This window comes from Taurulus bubalis, assembly GCF_910589615.1.
Source record: "Taurulus bubalis genome assembly, chromosome: 5".
NCBI lineage: Eukaryota > Metazoa > Chordata > Actinopteri > Perciformes > Cottidae > Taurulus > Taurulus bubalis.
This window is the reverse complement of record NC_136593.1, coordinates 9,685,756-9,704,767: the sequence shown is the minus strand read 5'-3', so window position 1 is coordinate 9,704,767 and position 19,012 is coordinate 9,685,756. Positions and strand designations below refer to the sequence as shown.

General features: G+C 39.0%; 1 protein-coding gene across 1 annotated transcript in view; it reads right to left on the bottom strand.

Moving 5' to 3' along the window:
• The window catches only part of LOC306737213 (A-type voltage-gated potassium channel KCND3-like), a gene marked incomplete at both ends in the record, with an annotated part of 70,227 nt that overhangs the window by 6,795 nt on the left and 44,420 nt on the right, over nt 1-19,012 (bottom strand). The window contains one exon of the mRNA XM_079218919.1: nt 5,611-5,773. Within this exon, the coding sequence (XP_079075045.1) occupies nt 5,611-5,773 (163 nt within the window). The remainder of the gene's footprint in view (nt 1-5,610; nt 5,774-19,012) is intronic.

Here is a 19,012-nt window from a genome sequence, read left to right as displayed (position 1 = left end):
AGAGAGAGAGCCAGGCAGGAAATGAGAGAGAAATTGGATTAGCAATTTTTTTAAATGAAGAGGATATTAGGATGACTGTATACAATATAAAGCTGCCTCAAGTGCTCCTGGACACATTGGGTGAGAGATTTCTTTAACCTTGTCCTGCTGCTCTCACTCTCCCTGATAAATGCATTATAGAAACAGGAGACAGGAGGAGCAATATCTGCTTCCCAGACCTGAATCAGAAGTAATGGAATTACTTCAGAAATTGTCCGTCAGACTGTAGATACCTGTGAAGGTGTGAGGAATGCCGGAGACTCGGATGTAAAGATAATGATTGTGTTTCTACGTGCACAGTATGGGAAATGGAGAGAAAGAGAGACAGACGTTAACTTCTTCTTACGACGCAGCTTCAGCGAAAGCGTGAATGAATTTGAAAGGGAAGCGTAGTCGTTGACTGCCTGCGTTTCTCATTGATCAAAAGCTCAACTTGACACAAGAAAAGAAAAAAATATGAAATAATAACTAACTGTGATCCTATTGATGTGGTGATGAGTATTTCATCTCCTCTGATGGTCCATTGAGCTTGAATGGTTGTCTAAGGAATCTTTACTCCGAGATGATGAAATTATGAGTCCAGAGGTCTGAGCAAGTCAAGTTTGAAGTCCAGGTCCATGTCATCATCAAGTCTCATGTTACGATTTAAAGGATATGTCTGGTTTTTAATATTTTTCTTTTCTGTCAAAAATGTTACAATGGGTTAGTTTTCACCTTCACTATGCTTTATAACACACCTCTTCAAACTCGCCTTCACCTGCTAACCCCTGCTAACCCCTGCTCCCTACCCTCCACCTGTTAACCCCTGCTCCCTACCCTCCACCTGTTAACCCCTGCTCCCTACCCTCCACCTGTTAACCCCTGCTCCCTACCCTCCACCTGTTAACCCCTGCTCCCAACCCTCCACTGCAGGACTAATTATGTTGCAGCTTCTCCAGTTTTTCTTATTTTATTTTTTTTGGGATTGTTTGTTTTGTTTGCTCCATTGTCTTTCTATATTTTTGTTTTGTTTTGTTCTGTTTTGTCTCTGTCAAGCGTTTTTGAGCATCTGGAAAAGCGCTATATACATTAAATGTATTATTATTATTATTATTATTATTATTGTTATTATTATGACTCGTCTCCCTTTGCTGTAGCTCTCACCCCCAAACCCATGTGTTCCAACTGAAGAGGTACATTATTGTTCAGGGATATTCCAGTGATTTTGTATTACATTTAAATAAAATCAGTGTAAAAAATGTCCCTACTTTTAGTCCCTAATCTGGGTTTAGGGCCAAAGATCCTAAATCATACAATTTCCATTTTGCAACCAGTATAATATTTAAGATAGAACCCTCCTGCTCGGTAAGTTTCTTCATCTATCAAATAACATTCTGTTATGAATGTGTAGTCGCTCTGCCCAACCATAATGACGTAGTTATTTTCTCAGACCGTAAAAGATCCCCCCCATTGCTAAAACACACAATAACACTCTCTTCAGTAGTTGATTAGATGAGTAATGACCTTTGTGTGTAAATCTGGTGGAGTCCCCTTTTTAAATCAGGATATAAAAAGGCTAAATCCTTTCTTTAAACAGCTGGGCACTGTATTATTTTTGCAATCGTTACTACCTGTGGATCAATACACATTGCTGTGCTAGTGAGTATTCACGGCGAGTATTCCGTGAGATTGACTAAAATGAACAAAAGTGCCTATGATCATAGTAATGAAGGAACATTGATGCGTTTCTGGGCAACAATTGAGGATGATGAGAGGGAGTTTTTCATGGCTGGAGAACTTCTTTAAGGTACATTTCAGTCTTAAAGAGCTCCTAATGGAGCTCCTCGACACTGTTCAAAGCCGGTGATGATGGATTCTTGTGATTTGACCTTTTTTTTTATTTCATCTGTGTTCTTGGTTGACCGAGCAAATCAAGCCTACTTGCTCCAGCATTACCATTCAGTCAGACAGCCAAACTACAGCAGTCCAGGGAGAAAGGTATGACATGTTCAGCTTGCAGACAAGTAAGCCTTGAAACTGTCGCATAGAGAGACCTTTTCCTTTTTTCTCTCCTTTACCCCAATCAGCCTCTCTCCAACCAACTTTCCTCCTTCCCTCTCTCTAACCGTCTCCTTTGTGTTCTCTTTCTGCTTTTTACTTCATGTCCGACCACCTCCCTTTCCTCATTTTCTCCTGTCATCCTGTTTTGCCCTCACGTCTCCGGTCTTTTTTATTTTCTTCGACATCCTGCCATCTCTCCGTGCAGCTCCACTTGACTTGGCTCGCCCATTACCGGTGTGACCTCAGTCCATTTACCGCCTCGACGTTCATGGCACTCTGATGCATGCGACTGTGCTGCGCCGTTTTGTCGTGCAGTGATACAAAAGAAACCTGTCTTCTTCTTCTGGGGAAGTTGTCTTTTTGAAAACTTCAGGGAATTAGGCACATTAGTAGCAGGGGTTGTGTCACAGACTAGTTATGCCATCTGTGGGTGACTGAACATGAAGAGGAGACACTCTACACACTGAGGCGCACATACACACTCTACAGTAGTTAGTACGGAATGACTATCATTAAATCCAATTTCTATTTTTTGACTGTGAAGCTACAATGGGTACATGAGAAGACCTTTTTGTCTAGTCAAATCCCCAGATGACTATATAATTGTAATGGGAGCCTGGAGCAGCCTGTTGTTAGAGAAGAATGAAGACGAATGAGACCGAGAGAGAAAGGTAAGGCCAGGAGAGATGAGTTAATAGACGGAGGGAGAGCGAATGAACATGCTTAATATGTATATATATATATATATATATATATATATATATATATATATATATATATATATATATATATATATATATACTGTATATATATAGTAAGCGTGTATATATACTTATATATATATACCTTTCCTCCTCCTTTCTGTTCTCAAACTACAAACGTGTCACATGTGGCTACAAAAGCGGTTTTATGTGAATTGGTAAATAAAATTGCTCACAGGTGCATGGTAAATGTGTTGGTGACTTGCTAACCTTTTACAGTTGTGGGAATAAATACAAGATAAACCTGGTTCCACTGTACCAAAAAGCTGTTGCTGCTGTTTATAAGGTCAGAAATGGACTTTGATTTTTTTTTGTATTTAAAGCAGCTATAGCTCTTAAGCATCTTTCAGCTGTAAAAAAAACAAAACAGCATGCAGCTCTACCGTTCTGGTTCTCCCTCACCGCCCTTATCAGTATTTTTTGGGGGCATAAACAGAGCTTTTCTTTTTCTAAAAAACAGATGGCTAAAGCCCCACGGTACTCTACCTGCGCAGCACCAAACTAACTGACAAAGTTTCCTAATCTGTTCGAGTAAATGTTATAGTCTGACCCACTCACTGCCTAATCCGTTTACTTTATCGATTCAGAAGAAGAATACCAGGTTAGTGCTCGTCTAAATTAGTCAGTTTGCAAGACTTCAGGCCAACGTTGGTCTTAAACGTTTTGAAACGTGCATCAGTGATTTTCCTTTCTGGTCCCCCATGACTGCAGCAAAGAAAAGCTGCATTAAAATGTAGTTTATTTGAAATGTTCATTTAACATCTCTAATGTTTTTTTTTTTATGATTTCCTCATTTAAAGTGGACTATGTATCCCAGAGTTTCTCTTCACTAATTTAATGTGGCAGATAAACCAGAGGAAATGCTGACTCTAAAAGAACTTCATTAGAATGAGTTTTACTTTCCCTTCGTGGTATAAAACATCTATAACAAATACTGTTCAAAAATGAGGAAATGTAAACATTTCCCTCAGGGGAAATCTGAGAAATACTGCGAGAGTTAAGATTCACGGTTTTTTGCTCAATAAATGTATCTATATTTGAATATTAGAAACACCTGTGTGGCTGAGTGATCAGCAATTAAATAATGTTCTTCTGGATAATGAAATATTTTGTAGAAGATGAGTCGCAAAAATAAACAACTTCCTGAGATACTACTCGGACAGATGTCTGTCCTCGCGGCATTTTCGGCCTCTCCTGCTGTCAGTAGCTGTTGCTACGCAACAGTTTATTCATGCCCATATACAAAAAATGTAAAACAATATTTAATAGTCAATGAAGTACAAGTTAAGAACAACTTATGTAGAAATCTTATTTGGCCCACATTTTCTGGTCCTTCCCTGTTTTGAAAATGTGTCGGAAAATTATTTTTTACAGAAAATGATGAGGGAGGTCGAGGAGCGATGGAACAAGTGAGAGAAAGACCTGTGAAATGATATGAATATGAATATATTTTAGTTTGTTTACAGCCTAACATTAGCTTTTTATAAAGATTATAATGCTGAACAAAATGTGGAAGTATAATAAATGTTCCTTTACAGCAGAGGTTTTTTTCCTCAATAAGGGAAGCAGTACAATGCTAACATTCAGGTTGGCCTACAAATACATCATCCCTGCATTTATTATTATTATATATTATTTAATAAGAAGATGCCGTTCGTCCTTATTGTTTCTTTCTTTCCCATTTACCTTGGTTGTGTCACGATCATGCCTCACATCTCGGAAAATATAAAATCATATTTGCAGTGTGAGTTACAATATTTTTACAGTTTTCTTTTTAGGTGATTACCTGCATAATAATACAAAAGGTTTCATTACTTAAAAGTCTGACATTTCATTGGCTTACATTCACGGTTTAATACAATGTTTTTTTGTCTATCATGTCTATTGTCAGACCATGTGTTTACCATATTACCATAATGAATATGTTTTTTTTTCTTGATGGTATCTAAACCTTCATTGACATCTAATATTTTATTTCCTTCTTATTTTCGCCGATTCAAAGCAACATATTAATGAGAAAACCAGACACATAGGATTTTCATATCACTACAGATTCAAACCAGACTTTTCCCTCCTCAATTAGCTATCAGCAGCTGCTCTCTAACTTAATAGCTCTCTTATCTCGCCCTGCAGAAAGGTCAAGCCCACTGGGTGAGTGTAGTAAGTGGATAGCGAACATTTAGTACTTGGATTTAGAGTGTTCGTTTGAGAAAGAGAGATAGGGAGCGTGCGCATATGTTGAAGGACGTAATGTAGTCCTGAAGGGCAGAACATGTCTTTTGTGTGTGTGCGATGGTTTTGAAAAACGTGGGATGATGTCGGTTGAAGGACAGAGATTTACAATGCAGACGTACTATTCAATTGGGTTCAATTCTTCTCAGCATCACCTTTTTTTAAGTTTGTAAAATGTTTCCTTTGTCCTTCTGATTAAAGGATCATTCATCAAGATCTTTTCAACTCTGTTGTTGTTTTTTCTCGCTTTTATCTGAATGTATACACACTAATTCAATAAAAAAAAGACCTTCAAAAAGGTTTTTCAGGATTCACCATCGGTATCCAACAACACAGCACATATACGTCAACCTGCCATTCATGCTCCCCCTCCATAACGTGATAATATAAAAATTATCCTGTGGCTTTTTGAAAATCAAAAGCTTGAAGTCTTTTTTGTTAATGTGCACACACTTCAACAAAACAACACTTTATTCAACCCACCCTTTGAATCTCCCTGTTAGAGCAGAAGGGATGAAATAAAGACACTGACTTTTACCTTCTGAGCGCGGCGTTTGTCTGCTCTCTGGTTCTGGTGGTAGATGCGACTGAAGTTAGAGACGATAACAGGGACCGGCAGAGCGATCACCAGCACGCCACTCAAGGAGCAGATGGAGCCGAAGATCTTCCCGGCGATCGTCTTTGGCACCATGTCTCCGTACCTGGAAATGAGACAGATTAGGTGAGACAAAGTGCTGAAATAAACACATGGTGTTGACTTGACACTCAAGGTACGTTTAAATCCACATGTGTTTGTGGCCACTTTCAATTTGAGCATGACAAACGTAGTGGAAATGCAAGAGGAAAACTCTCTGCGTGTTGCATGAGGCAGAAAAGCTGGCATATCAATAAAGAAATAATAGTTTTAGAATACACCTCAATATAAGACAGACTGCAGACAAAGCATGTATATGCTGCCTGCCACTCATCAGAAAGGTCTAACAATAAAGAATAATCAGAAGAGACTAATTTATTTCAGTCATGTGTCAAAGCATCAAAGTTACTGGAGCTCAATTAATTATGTAATCTTGTCACATCCTCGAAAATATGAGAACATAATGACAAATTAGTTTCTCTAAAAGGCAATTAAAAGAAAAATGCAGATCTCTATTGCCATACACAACGAGCAAGGTTGAATTATTCAAGCTGGTCTTATAAGCATTTCCCTGATTTGACTTTGGCAGAAAGGACTTTCTATTTTAGAGCAATACATTTACTTTGTGTAATTTTATTTGAATGTGTTTTGCCAACAATCCCACCACACATGTACTGTATTTAATGAGTGCAAAAAAAAAACACCCACTGTGCAACACTACACCTGTCAGTGAGTAAGTACTCAATTTCAATGTCTGTCTCACTATAAAGTTAAACCTGCATTAAGGAATTTGTTTGATGGCAGCTGAAACACGCTGTAAACACATTACGGACATCACATTTTGTTAATCCAAAAATGCAATGACAGCAGCTTTAACTATTACATCTCTTTTCTAAGCATAACAGAGAATGGCATTTTCACCACATTTTCACTCTTTTTTCAGGTGTCCGATAATTCGATTACACAGGAGACTGGCTGCTTTACCAGGAGGACAGAGGTACAGAGATAGGACCGCTGCTATCTTTGCAGCTCAGACTGGGCATAAAAAAAGCCATGCTGGTGGGATCCAGGGCCAGGAATGGAAAACAATGTTTGCTGGTGCTTGATCTGTACCATCTTGAGGGAAAGAGAGTTATTAGATCAGCGTTTCACCGAGGATGACATGCTTTGAAGCTGGTCCGGCTCCTTCCAAAGCAGTGGTGGAAACACCAGCAGCAAACTTCAGGAGTTTTCATTAAAACCAAATTAAGACTGGTCTGTTAACTGCATGCTAAATTAATCAGAGCACACAAGGCCACATTGCTCATAAGTTACCATATGAACAGTTCCTGATGAGGAAAATACAAAAAAACTGAGTCCTTGTGCTCACACAGAAAACACACCAGGGCCATCACTTACATCACTGATGTGTTTAAACTTAATAGTATCTGGTTTAGCTAAAATCACACACAAAAAACTGAATCGGCACGTTAGTGAGTCGCTCACTACCAAGCCTGTAGCTGCCAGTAGCTCCTCCCCGACGGGTCTGTGCTCTGGATTACTGGACACGACGCATTATTTGAAGCCTGGGAAGACTGAATATAGGTGAAGCACTGAGCTAGAGTAGTGAATATTCTGCCTAAGACACTGTTCTAGTAGGAATCACAGTCCTCGACAGACCATTAACCTCAAGGGCCACTTTAAAAAAAAAAAAAAACGGATAAAGCATAGTGGTTGGATTTTGATCCTCAAAGTTTCTGTAAAACACTTGCTCTTGGTCAGAGGGCTCTTTTTTTCTCTCCTCTTCCTCTCTAACTGGTTGGCCTCGTCGGCTCCTCTGAATTTCCTCTACACTGCGTTCCCAACACAACGAGACTCTTGACAGGTAAGCCCCATGCCCTGTTGACCACTGTGTCTCCTGAGGGCCGCTCTTTGCACAGGCGTGGGTGGTTGCTAGCTTTCCACTTTTCAGACTATTGTTTTTTTGGTGGGGGGCCCAAAGCTCCCACTGAAAAGCGCTTTAATCGCTCGACTTACCTCCTGCTTACTACCCACAAACTGAAGAGCTGGGGGATTATCACAAACCCAGCCTTCTGCTCTGCCTGAATAAATATGCAGGAGAGGGAGGAACGTGATATTACTCCAGTCCATTTTATAAATTATTTTTCTTACAAAGCAGAGAGGATCACAAATAATGCAGACCACAATTAATGAAAAAGTAGTTGAACAGACTATAAATTGAGACATCATTTTCGACGGACAATACATTAACTAATCCCACTAAAAGTCTTAAATCTACACGTTGGAAAATTTCCAAATACAATGGATCTTGCAGTAATAAAAGATTCTTTTCTTGTTTCTCTTCATACACCAAACTCCTTTTTTCCCTGAGTAAAACTTTTTCCTATATTGTTTGAAAACTCATTTCCCAGGCAGGCTGATTTGAACTGCAAGCACAGGAGGCAGAGTCAGAAATATGACAGATTATTAACAAGCGATGGAGATTTGACCACAGGGCTTGTAGTTATTGTTGCCGAGTCCTGCTCCTGGCTGCCAGACAATCAGACAAATGATTTCACAGTTCTCTGTGCTCACTGTCTGTCAGCCAATGAGAGATGACATGCTCTCGGCCGTCTTTGACTGCTTTGTTGTAATAATGTGACACTTCATACCCACATTGATGTGTTAAACATTATTAGAACTGCGATACGGTGGAAAATGCAACGCTTTGCTCTTTGCAGTGAGTAAGTTCACAACAGGGTGTCACAATTATAGGAAATGGACAGACAGCGAAACGCTTAAATGCTTAAATGATGAATAGTTAGTTGTGATTTTTACTCAGGCGGCAAAGGAGGTCATTCTGGAGCTGGCCTTTCATTCACAGCAACCACTTTCTCTCATTATAAAATGTTAATTTGAATTGCTGATGATTTGATTTCATCATTCTTATGTTAAAAAATGATCTGCCAATGCCTGAACCTTTGTACGATGCCACACAGACGCTACGCCGCTCCACACGATGCTGCATCAAGTATGTGCGTTACAACATGTATGTGCAAGGCCACATTCCTGGTACTTTACTTACTGAAGCTGGGGATCATTGGCAATGATCATTTTCCAGAGTTGTTTTATAGTATTACACATGTTTTAGTGAATGTTGTTTCATTAAATTAACACATACAATATAAAGTACTAAATTATTGAATGAAAATGTATAATGTGTGTAAGAGTGATTTATGCAATTCATTAAAACAGTGTAAAGTGAGTAAGTTTGCAAATACCAAAAATAGGAAGAGCATGAATATAAATTCACGAGAGACCATCTTTCGGTGGGATCGCACCACCGGTAACACCAAATCGTAACAGTGGGGGTTCCCCATCCCCACATCCTAACCCCGTACTTCCAGCACCTTTGCTTGCACACCAATATTTAAACTTCATTTGGACTCGCTGGTGTCAAAAATACAAGTCATCTGTTTAAATGGATTTTCTCGTCTCCTCAATTACATTTATTTATTTATTTTTTTGACTGATGTGTCATGGCCTTTAAGACTGTTATGTATGTGGTACATGTAATGGTTACCAAGTTGTGCCAAGCCAATCCTCTCCACCAGTGTGTCTTTTATCTATTTGTAGCATTACATAGTGTCCTGTGGGACATTTCAGCTAATCCCATGACTGTATTTTGCATAAACAGATCTCTAAATTAGCATCAGTTTCACAGCAGTGGGCAGCTGCAGTATGAAATGTCAAGAGTAAGAAACTTTCGCTTATTCAAATATTTAGGATTAATTAGGGAGTCAATAAGTTTGTGTATAAATAATGCAAAACACTGCAGGTCAGGAAGGTGCTCGTCTCCCAGATAGGCAAATTTTGTGAATGTATGGTTTGCCTCGATGACAGGATAAGAGCTGTTAGCCTTTTCAAATCCATACACTGATGTGCTACCCTGAGAAACAGGCCAGTATAGAGTAAATTAAGTAAATAATGAATTATTCAGGAAAAACCTGAAAGAGTCGTTAAACGTTGCAACAAGGCACGACACATAGAAGTGGGCTATTTTCCTGGTAAATGGTCTTCTACTGGGATTCATTACTTTGCTTTTCCCATCTGCCACAGTTTGAAAAAGAGGCCTAAGCGAGTGGAAAAATCAATTGTGAGGGAATTTATTCAGTCATGTGTTTTATCTCTTCTAATCGCTTTCTTCTTTTGCTCTTCATTAAAAGAAACTCAGCTGTAGCTTCCACAACACGGGAAAGGAACAGCGTTCTCTTGAGACATCCGTGAGAGGCTGCAAATAAAACAGAATGGACCTGGAGGTGCTGAATCAAGAAGGTACAAGGAACCAAAGCAATCAATCTGGCTTAATAGTCTTACATTGCTACAGCTGTGATGAGGAACATTACAAACTGTTATGAGAGCAGCTAAAGGACACAACTACTTTTCTTTTTAATCATAGAAGGGCCTGTGTTATTTTTGCTCTGACAGGTGAAGAGCTCACACTGAATTTGTGGTTTCTATTTATTTCTTGAAGATTGATCACCTACAGTATGTGAACTGTAAATGCTCAGAAAACCATTAATTGATTGACTGGCCATGTAAGTCATCAATCAACACACAGAACACCTACACAGTGTGTCAAAAGCAGGTCGGATTCTGTCTGATAGGGTTTTAAATATGAACTCTCATTACAGAGGACATTTTCAGAAATCCAATCCCAAATTCAATGTCTCCATTAAGTAAACATATCTACATACGGTTCAGTTAATGTTGTCCTGCCAGCTCCAGCTGAAGTGGGTCCCCACAGCTGAATTAATGTTTTCTTGCACGGCAGCTGGATTTGCGTGAAGTCACGAGATCAAGGGAAAGATGAACCACAATTAATAAAGTAAAAAATGTACACTGCCATGAAAGCTGAGCATTTTTAAAAGATTGGTGAAAAGAAAAGTTAAGAGAAAACAGAAAAAAGACTCAGGAGTGTTACGTGAGTGTTTTTACTTGCACAAGACATCATGCCTCCACAGATGGGGTGGGAGCTACAAGCATGCACAAAGGCGTTTTGTCAAGTGGCAAACCTCTGGCGCTAAGATTCAAAGCCAATCTGGAAGTGCCAAAAGCTCCAAAAGTTAGTCATATTCCAAAAACCTGCATGTTGGAATGCCCAACTTTACAGCAGAAATAAATGTTTACAGCCTGGATCATAAACCGGTTTTGGTCTCTAGATAATTTAAACGGGTGAGTATATAAAAATGTGCTATAAAGTTATGGCTCAAAGTTAGGCATACATGGGCCTGCTTTGAACTATGGATGGGAGTCATCTCAGGTCGCTAGCTGCTATCTTTCTCCTTCTTTGCCCATTTTATTAATTATCGGCATTGTCGTCACTGCTAAAATGGCGACACTTGAAGGCGCCCACTTTGAGCTTCATAACGGCTCTTCAGAAACCTACCGGTGACGTCACGGAGACAATGTCCATTTTCTCTTGATGCTCAGTGCCTTGTTCATTGCAGTGTGCTCAAACACTAGGGGGCGTACTGACAACGTACAAAATACACCAAAGTATGGTGCACGCACGCCATCCGCAGAGGGTGGATGCCAAGAGCAAGTTTTAATAAAACAACGCTTTACTCCAATTCAATTCAATTAGTTTTGTATAGCCCAATATCACAAATCTGCCTCAGAGGGCTTTACAATCTGTACACATGCAACATCCTTTGTCCCCTCTGACCCTCACATCGGCAGAGGAAAAACTCTTTGACGGGGAAAAAAGGGGAAGAAACCTTAGGGAGAGCAACAGAGGAGGCTCCCTCTATCAGGACGGACAGAAGTGCAATAGATAATCCAAATGTCCTTTGTCCTCCTGGTGTCGAGAGAACTAAGATATATTTACTATAATGAGGTTTAATTGATCTGGAAAAGCTAATTTAATTGTTTTTTTAATCATAAAAGCTACAAACAGCATAGGAAAACATTTGGAAAATTAGGGATTTAAGTGAATAACTTGCATATGAAAAGATTATTGAAAGTAGACATTTGCTAATCAATGGATGATCCATATCTTTAAAAGGATTAACTAAAACATCTTCTGAATATGTGGCAAGCAGCCAAATCCTGATTGCTTTTTGTCACTTGCTGTGTGACACTGCAGGTTGAGTAGGAGATCTCTTTGCATGATGTTTACATAATTTGCCTTGAATCTAAATGGATCTGCGTATGCCACTAGAATCAGTGTTGGATAATCTCATTATAGATACAAGCGCAGTTTGTTTGAGTGCCTGGCAAAGTGGATTGGAATTCTCCAATCTCCAAAACAAAGAAACAATGGACAACATTTGCGAACGTTTTAGCCAAAGAGAAATAATCAAAACTTGTTCAAATATTAATGAAACATAGTGCTAGGTATTGTAAAAAAAACATTATACCAGTACCAATATCAGTACCCTTAAAGTAATATCGATACCAATACAGTACTTTCTTTGATACCTTTTTTTCTCTACTTTATTTGATACGTATATGTGAAAGGAAGCGTTTAGTAAAATGCCATCACCACCACCCCATTTATTTGTATTAGTATAGCCACATTTTTTTTACATTTTGGTATGTGGCGGCATCTCTGCAGGCTGAACTGCCAACAATGTCAGATACATAGAGCTTGACTTCAGCATACAACAGACTGCATGGCGTGGAGCTGCCATGATAGTGGGACAAGCATATTTTGCGTAAAGTCTAAGAATGCTTGCAGTGATTGGCTGTTTTTTCTAGATCTGGCTCCAGAAAGGATTGACTGCAGGTATCTTTTGACGACAGAATTTTTGATAGTACATGGTGCTGGGTTATTTTGTGCCATACCTTTAAAAGTATTGAGTATCAATTCCCAACCCTAACATAATTATAATTATTATTAATTTGGAATGTATCTCATTTACTTGAACTTTTACTCTTCTTATTTTTTTTCTCATTATCTTCTCAAAATACAGTCGGTAAGAGTGTAAGAGAGTTGGAGTTGCCGACATTTGACGATTTTTGTTATCACTACAAGGATCTCATTTTTGTAGTTTTTGCAATAATTTCTATGTATTATGAAAACTAGATACTGGGAAGATTGTAACATTTCTGGAATATAGTTTGACAGGGCAATAAACACATGTAAAGTCTATATCTACAAACAATTAATTTGAGTGTAAAAAATAATATGATATGTACTGTTGTGTTTGTAATAATCCATTACTGAACTGATATAATTGATGAGTGAATTAAAGCAGTGAACTATAGCTGAAAGTCATTAAAATGCTCCAGAGAGCTGAGAGGAACTGCAGAGTTGTGTGATTATTATCTATAGGTTTATCACTACGATCGGCCCTTTTACATTCCATAATTTGACCCATCGTTACCATGAAGGTAATGATTAGTGCTGCTAAATGACCTGAATGATTGCTTCACTGAAAGATCTCAGCAATTAACATGAGCACCAAGCTAATGACACTAATTGTAATAAAATGAATACCCTCTGCAGCTACAGCATTAGCTTATTGCATTATAAGAGCACACATACGTTTATTGTAAACATAACTTGTTGTTATTAAGAAGGTAAGAGAACTGCACAATTGTAATTCAAACTTCTTGTTTCTTTTGCAGTGTTTAACAGCAGTGACAAAATCAGAACGAATGCTGCGTTTGATATTTCTGCTGAAAGCTGGCGCTCAATATAGAATTTGAGTAAGAATAAAAATCACCTCATACGCTTCCATTTCTCCGCCAGTAAAGCAGCATTCAAAGATCAAACACCTCCCTGCAGAACCATTGTGGTTATGGTTTTGTGCTCTTATGACTTAAAACCAATCTGCTTGACGAACCCTCGACAAAGGCAACAAACTTGGCCTGAACACCTTTCTAGGGGGACTTCAAGGATATACAACCTGCAGTATTGATATTTACACACAACCTCACCTCGTGTTTTCTACTGAAGGAAAGCAGGTGAATAACAACGGAAAGGAAGACCGGGGTGGGGGGGAGAAGGAGGGCGATATCTGTTATTAAAGCGTGGAAGCGGTGTGAGATATTAGTTTGTGTGACCTGCTGCCACTGGAAAGAAAGCACCATCCATCATGACCTATGGGAGCTCCTTGTTAAATTAGAAGCTGGTCTATCTTAACAAGGAGACTTCAAGGGCAAATACACATTACACAGAAGACAGGTGAGAGTGTGACCTAAAGAACAGTGCGTTTATCTAAAAGCGTGAATACAGCTGGTTTAACTGAGGTTAACTGTTGGGCAAAGGATGATGTATGAGAGCAACAGCGACTTAATGGCAGAAAATAAAAACAGTGAATTAAGGCATTTTTTCTTCACCTTTACCCAGGTAACATTTCCACAAGCATGCATTGTCTTTTTAACTGACTGCTTAATATTCATACGGCCGCAGTATCGCTGTTCTCGTCACAACTCGTCAGATACTGACACTTTTTCACGCCGCCTCTGTGTCCCTTGGGGGCGCATTGGGAGCACGGCAAGTCAAACTATGATGCTCCACTACGGTCACAATAAACACATGGTTAACGTCGTGAATTAAAACAAAAACACCTGCTTAGGTTTGTTGCAAGTGTAGTGTTTTTTAAGCTTAGTTTGTCACATTTGGACTTGTACATGTAAGAAATAAATTGTTTATGTGTACATTACAATGCATGAAATATGATAATTAATAAGGGCTATTGTAATTGTATGCATATGAAGGTCACCTTTATTACTGTAAAATGATTAATGTGTGAATGAATGTTAGACAAATATTGGACTGCATGGACTGCCGCTGTAAGAAATTGTAGTTCTCTTGTTCGGCTGAGGTGGCGGAGCTGAACATTGACTTTTGAGACGATAGACTCTACCCTTTTTGAAGAACAGGAAGTGAAGAAGAAGAAGAAGACTAGCTCCGCCACTTTAGCTGCGGGCCAATGAATGATTAGAGCTGCTTCGCAGGTGTGAAAACGAGACTTTTAACCAATAGGAAGGGCTCTAAGCTCCGCGGCGGTATAGAAACTAACGTTCTCTTTTCCGGCTGCTGCACGAGCGCCTCTGACCTGTGTGTCCGTGGAGTTCGCTGTGGAGCAAAAGAGCTTGATCGAAAGCATAAGCTGTCTGTCTTTCATTTTTTATTAAATATACTTTTATTATAACTTTTTTGGACTCCGGACATTATTCCCCACACCACCATATTCTTCACAAGTCTTCACTACACCGACATCATGGAATCTGTTCTCTCCTTCATTCTGCTTATAAACAGCTGGTATTTCCAGGGTAAAAGTACTTACATCTTTTATTTAAGTAAAAGAACAGATAAAAGAAAGTAAAAAAAACACTCCACTACGGGTAAATGTCTTGCATTCAAAATTTGACTTCAGTAAAAATATTAATATTATCAGCTTAATATAGATAAATATCAACAGTAAAAGTACTTAAGTTGACATAAATCTAATGATTCCAAAACAACGGGCCCCTACAAAAGGTCAAAAAATACATTTTGTGGGGTTATGAAATGGTTGAGAGAAGGAAAAGAAGAAAAGTTTTGAATGAACTTCAAAACAAATTTAAATAACAAAGCCAAATATCCAATATCTCACAAAAAAAAGCAAAGTCCAAAAATGAATACAGCTCTTTGGTTGAAGGGGCCCAAACTAGACTATCATATTGTAAGTGGTCACAAGCAAAAAAGATAGAAAAATATGACTGTAATCGTTTGAAAACATGCTGTATTAATAAGCTTGTCATGTGTTTATGTTAAATCTCCATTTTCCCTCCACCCTATGGACACCCATTGCTCTCTGCACGCTTCTTCACAACTATCTCTAGGTTTCATTACAAAAATTCAGCTACACAATCATCAGAAGTAATGAAGCATATTGTCCTGAGGATGTGACAGGAAATACATATTTTCTTTTTGTATTTCACTCGTCTGCAAGATCTAGCAGCGTTTGCGGCTCAAAGAAGCGCTGGGGCAGCAGAACGTTCAGGAACAATGTTGTATCAGTGCTGAGCCAGGCAACAGAACCAGTATTGACTTTTTTTATTGTGGCAAAAAGACTTTGATGAAACATTAAGCCTGCTAAACCTTAACAGTGAGTCAATTGTGTGTGTGTGCAAACACAGCTATAAAACACACAGCATTGTTCTATAGGCTTTGGTCTTATTTTTGGTCAACAGAGGATTTACAGCATTGTATTATACGGGCAGTGAACGGCAGACGGACTTATTCGGGCTGAATAATTAACATTTCTGCGTGTTTGGAATGTTTCCAAATGATGAAATACTGAGTAAAAGATGACCAAATGTTTGCAAAGCCTCAGCAAGTATGTTAATCAGGAACTGATATATTTGAGAGAAAATCGTTTTGGCATCAAACGTCCTTGTTGATGAATCAGACCCATTGTTGGTGGTGTGATTTGTACTTTTTCCATCCAATTCAAATACACACGGCAGTATGATTACCCAGTTTACTTATTATCAATGTCAGTGGCGGGCCGTCAAGGCCTAAGAAGCCTTCTCTGCTGGCCTAAGCAGAATCACAAAGTTTAAATAAAAAAAATATATGTATCATTAAAAGTTATAGCTATTTTATAGTTTAATTGTTTTTCACAAATGCACTACATGTATTATAATAATGTTTCCCTATTAGCTTATTTTCTCATTGCACAGCTCCTGTGTTCCTCTGCCTTCAGCCTTCAGCCAGCTGCAAGGCGCGGCCGCTGTTTAATGATCTGGTTAACAGTGCTCATCCAATCACATTTCACTTCTGTTTCTGTATGGAATCGAGAGCTGATTAAACTATATGAGAAGGCCTTCTAGCATGTGCTTTGCCACAGGGCCCGCAAGACCATTAACGTGCGCTGTGATTGGTCAGTGTGTCAGTACATGGCCACCTGTTGCTGGAACTGAAGCGCACTGATAAACTGTACAACCGTGTCGCTGAACTTTTTTTTAAAGAGAGCGAACGGACTTTGTCTTTAATGAACAGCATCTGGTAAGTTTCCTGCTTTTTGTGTTTTTTTCATCTGCGGTGACGTTGTGTTGATGTGTCTATGGTGCTGTCTTTACGGGGTTGGGCTGGTCAGGTGGGTCAGTCAGGACGCACAACATCGGCGAGGTGAGGTTGGAGGCGTCCGACCGAGAGGCGCTGCGTAACCGTGCGTTGCTCGGCGGGAGTGTCCGCTGGTGGTTGAAGCTCCTTGGGTCGGTCCACGCGCCCCATGTGAGCTCTCCCCGAGCCCAGAATGACGCTCCGTAAAAGCGCATTGCTGAATTTGACATCAGTGTAAACATCTTTGTGATACTATGAAACAAGCTGCTGCTGTTGTACTGTTCTACACACATTTTTATTTAATATTTACATCAAAAAACTAATAATATATCTTATCAAATGGACTTGGGTTTTGAACTTAGTTGAATTGAGAGTTCAGACACACAGGAGCACTTTCCACCTTAAATGTCCTCATAGTCAGGAAGTATTCTCAGTTCTCAAGTTATTGCAAACTCTACTTTCTAATTATCGTTTCCGACACAAGAATATGTGACATCTGGTGAGTCTAATAATGTTGGACAAGCGGAGTCATAATTTCATCCAACAACTTAACCCACAACTCTTTTTTACTTTTTATTTTGCATCTCTGCTTGAGTTTTGCTTCTCCTTCTCCTCGCCTTATTCTTCATCACCGGGGGTAACCAGTGGAAAGAGCTGAAGCTCTTGATCAATGGTTTGCGGATTTCTTCAACCATTGGTGTGATTGCATCACAATTAGTAGTAAATCTGGGGAACTTGCCTCCTGTTTCATTTTGGATGCAAGGAAATTAAAAAGTGACATTTAATAAGCAGGAAGTGCTGTCCTATCATCACCTCCCTAATGGGCAAAGTGGTAATTCTGTGATCAAGGAGAAGTCTGCACTGACCGTGCAGAAACCAGATTAAATTGACATTATACCAAAGGACAGTTGGATATGACACACCAACTCACTGTCATAAAAAATTGCTTTGATTTTTAAGTATTCTGCATTAGCAATTGCATTTTTAGGGAAAGCTGAATGCCAGCCAAAATGCATGTCATTGTGGCATAACTTCATCAACTCTGTCTTTGTTTATTGTGTCTGCATGGAGCATTTGTCATATTGAGGGCCATCCCAAACCAGTAACGTGGAGTGGAAATGGACAATAAAAAAATAAAGAAGAAGCAAGGGGACTAGATAATCAAGAAAAAAGTGTATACGTTTTTAAGTTCAGCCTCACAAATAATATTTTTTAATGACATTTTTAGAATCACGGTAAAGCCATAGTATCCATCAGTGAATCAACAAGCATGACTGAGAGTCTACGGCCATTCTGGCGGCCCTATGAGCCTGCATATAGGCATAGTGCACTTTAAATTAAAGCGGGCACTAAAGTTATTACGATTCATCCTGAGAGGGACATTAATGTCTTTACAAAATATCATGGCAATCCATTGAATAGTTGCCTGGACACATCACGAAAAACCACAAATGTCAACTTTACGATGATGACAAAGGACACGTCAGAAGAAAAGAGTTTGTCTTGCACACACCTAGGAATGTTTGGAGGGAAGGTGCTCCTGTGCTGTTTGTCCATGATTGTCTCCAGGAGGACGTCTCCACCGTGCTCCCTCTCGCTGCCATCTTTCTCTACGAATGGGTTATTCATTCACTTTGGCCTTTTTTGAGCCAATTTGAAGACTCAAACCAACAACCTCCCAATTCTCTCTTAGACAGGCTCGTCAAAAGAACATCCTGTTATCTACTGCCTTTGGGTCTCAAGCAATGTTCCCTGTAATTTTTTTCAGCACTGTGAGCAATTTGCCGAAAATGACCACAAGCCTGCGTTAGCCATAGGGTATTCAAAGAGATGACAGCAAATGCATCAATATGTATACAAGGATGATATTTATTTAATATCCTTTATAATGGCTGGACTTTGGGAACATTTTAATGATGGTGTTTTACCAGTCAGTGTAGTTGAACTTAAAGGATCTTTGTTGAACTTCAATAAGGGGAGGTTATGACTGGTTCACTAGTTATGACTGATAATGATATATATATTAAAAAAAAAAAAGTATCAAAGGTGTTTAGTCATTTCTCAGCAGGTACAACATTTAAGTGGAACTGCATTGAAAGAAAAATGCTAATGCAGTGCTTAACAATAAATATAGGCATATTAAATTGACATGGTGTCATTTTTCCTAAAGGTAGCCTATATAAACAATTTAATAACTTCATATTCTTCATATTTAAATATGTCTGAAAGTTTCATCCTACCTGTGTCAGTTTGGACTATTTC